Here is a 1745-nt window from a genome sequence, read left to right on the forward strand (position 1 = left end):
CTCATCTGTCCCTTTTCCAAATCACACTGAAGTGGTGGCTGGGGTCAGCTCTGAGCCAGTCACAAAGGAGGTTTTGTGGAGTTCAGAAAGTGCAAAACGAAAGGCCTTCTGAGGGCGGGCAGGAGGGGCCGATGCTGGGGGCTGGAGACCAAGGGGCCTCCTCCGCAAGGGTGCAGCGACCTAACAAGTAGTCAGGTATCCCTTACCCCTTTAAAGTTCCCAGTATCCACCTGGGGGGGGGGTGCCGAGGGTGGTACCCGAGGTCTCAACTGGTCCCCATCTATTGCTCATTGACTGGGGGTGGAAGAAGGCAATAGTGTTGCCCACACAGGCCTGCCTAGTGGTAAGGGATGAAACAGGGCGTCGTGAGGAGCAGGTCTTTGGGCAGGCCCGGGAAGGAGAAAAGAGGGTCGCCGGGGCCATAGGTGAAGTCTTCTGAGGCTGAGGGACTACTGGGATCAGAGAGTGGCGACGCTACTGTGGCACAGGGGGAGGCAGCAGCTCCGGATCCCCAGGACTCTGCGTCGCTAGCGGGGCTCGGGGGCCCAGGCAGACAGGGGGCACACTGTGGAGGAAGGAGGCGCTCCCTGGCACCACCCCCGGAGAGCCCTTGATCTGCCAGGCGCAGTGTCTCAGCCAGGGCCCAGATGTAGTTGTAGGCGAAGCGCAGCGTCTCAATCTTAGTGAGCTTGGTGTCGTCGGGGAACGAGGGCAGCACGCTGCGCAGGGCGTCCAGAGCAGCGTTGAGGTTGTGCATGCGGTTGCGCTCGCGATCGTTGGCCTTAACCCGACGGCTCCTTCGCAGGGAGTGCAGCAGCGCCTCAGACCGCACCCGCGCACGACCTCGCCGGCGACGCCGTTCCTGCTCCTCATCAGGCGCGCCAGGAACATTCGAGATGGTGGGCGCGCTTCTGCGGGTTGGCACGGACAGACCCGAGGTGGCGGCTAGGGACTGGAGCCTGGTACAGTCCTCTTCGTCGGTGAGGAAGCTGGACAGGTCGCTGCTGCTGTTGCTGCTGGCGCAGTCGATGTCGGAGAGGCAGGTCTCCAATGGGGCAGGCATCGTTGCAAGAAGGACCTACAGAAGTCTGGACAGGAGGAAGTGTAGAGGGCTTGAGTGTGGGCTGAGGGCACGGCCGTCGAGGCGCACTCACGTTCGGTACGACCCGGGGCTAGTCTGTGCCTGAAGCAGGCGTGAGGGCCAGGGAAGAGAGCAGGGACTCCAGGGGAAATGGGCTTGGCCTCCTAGCCTCGCCTGCAGGGGCCACGCGCCCGGCTGGTCTCCCGAGTGATGTCGCCGGCGATCAGATCAGCTCGTGTGAGCACCGAGTGTGGCACACGACCGGCCTCAGGACCCCTTAAGTAAGGCGCGCAACAATGGGCGCCCCCCCTCCTTGGCCACCTCCGCCCCGGAGGCGGCGCGGGTGACTGGAGAGAGGCGGCAGGTCAGCCCCGTGCGGAGCCGGCTATTTGCATAATTTATGCTCGCTGGAGGCCGCCCCCGCCCAGCCCCCCTCCTGGAGCGTGCCCGTAATTACTGCCGGCCAATCGGTGGCCCTGCCGGCTCCAAGAGCCAGATCTAGGGGGGGGGGGGGGGGGGGGCAGGGCGTCTCTGGCAGCGAAACCCGGGCGGGGCGGGAGCCGGGGGCGATTACGGCCAGCCGAGGCACGCTCCTTCCAGGGCAGCGGAGGCGCTGGTAGCCAGGGTGGGATGGGGAGGTGGGGTCCTGGCAGAAAGTGTGAGC

General features: G+C 65.0%; 1 protein-coding gene across 1 annotated transcript; it reads right to left on the bottom strand.

Annotated features, from left to right (window-relative positions):
- Nucleotides 1-337: 337 nt before the first annotated feature.
- LOC121444917 (neurogenin-1-like) lies at nucleotides 338-1063 on the bottom strand. Its single transcript, XM_041646857.1, has one exon. The coding sequence runs from the start codon at nucleotides 1061-1063 to the stop codon at nucleotides 338-340; it is 726 nt and encodes a 241-aa protein (XP_041502791.1).
- Nucleotides 1064-1745: the final 682 nt, after the last annotated feature.

Source organism: Microtus oregoni, unplaced genomic scaffold, assembly GCF_018167655.1.
Source record: "Microtus oregoni isolate MIOR12 unplaced genomic scaffold, Mior012 000148F_ref0000004, whole genome shotgun sequence".
NCBI lineage: Eukaryota > Metazoa > Chordata > Mammalia > Rodentia > Cricetidae > Microtus > Microtus oregoni.

Bases quoted from the DNA above. Each gene is read 5' to 3' on its own strand.
- LOC121444917 (XM_041646857.1), bottom strand. From the start codon at position 1,063: ATGCCTGCCCCATTGGAGACCTGCCTCTCCGACATCGACTGCGCCAGC.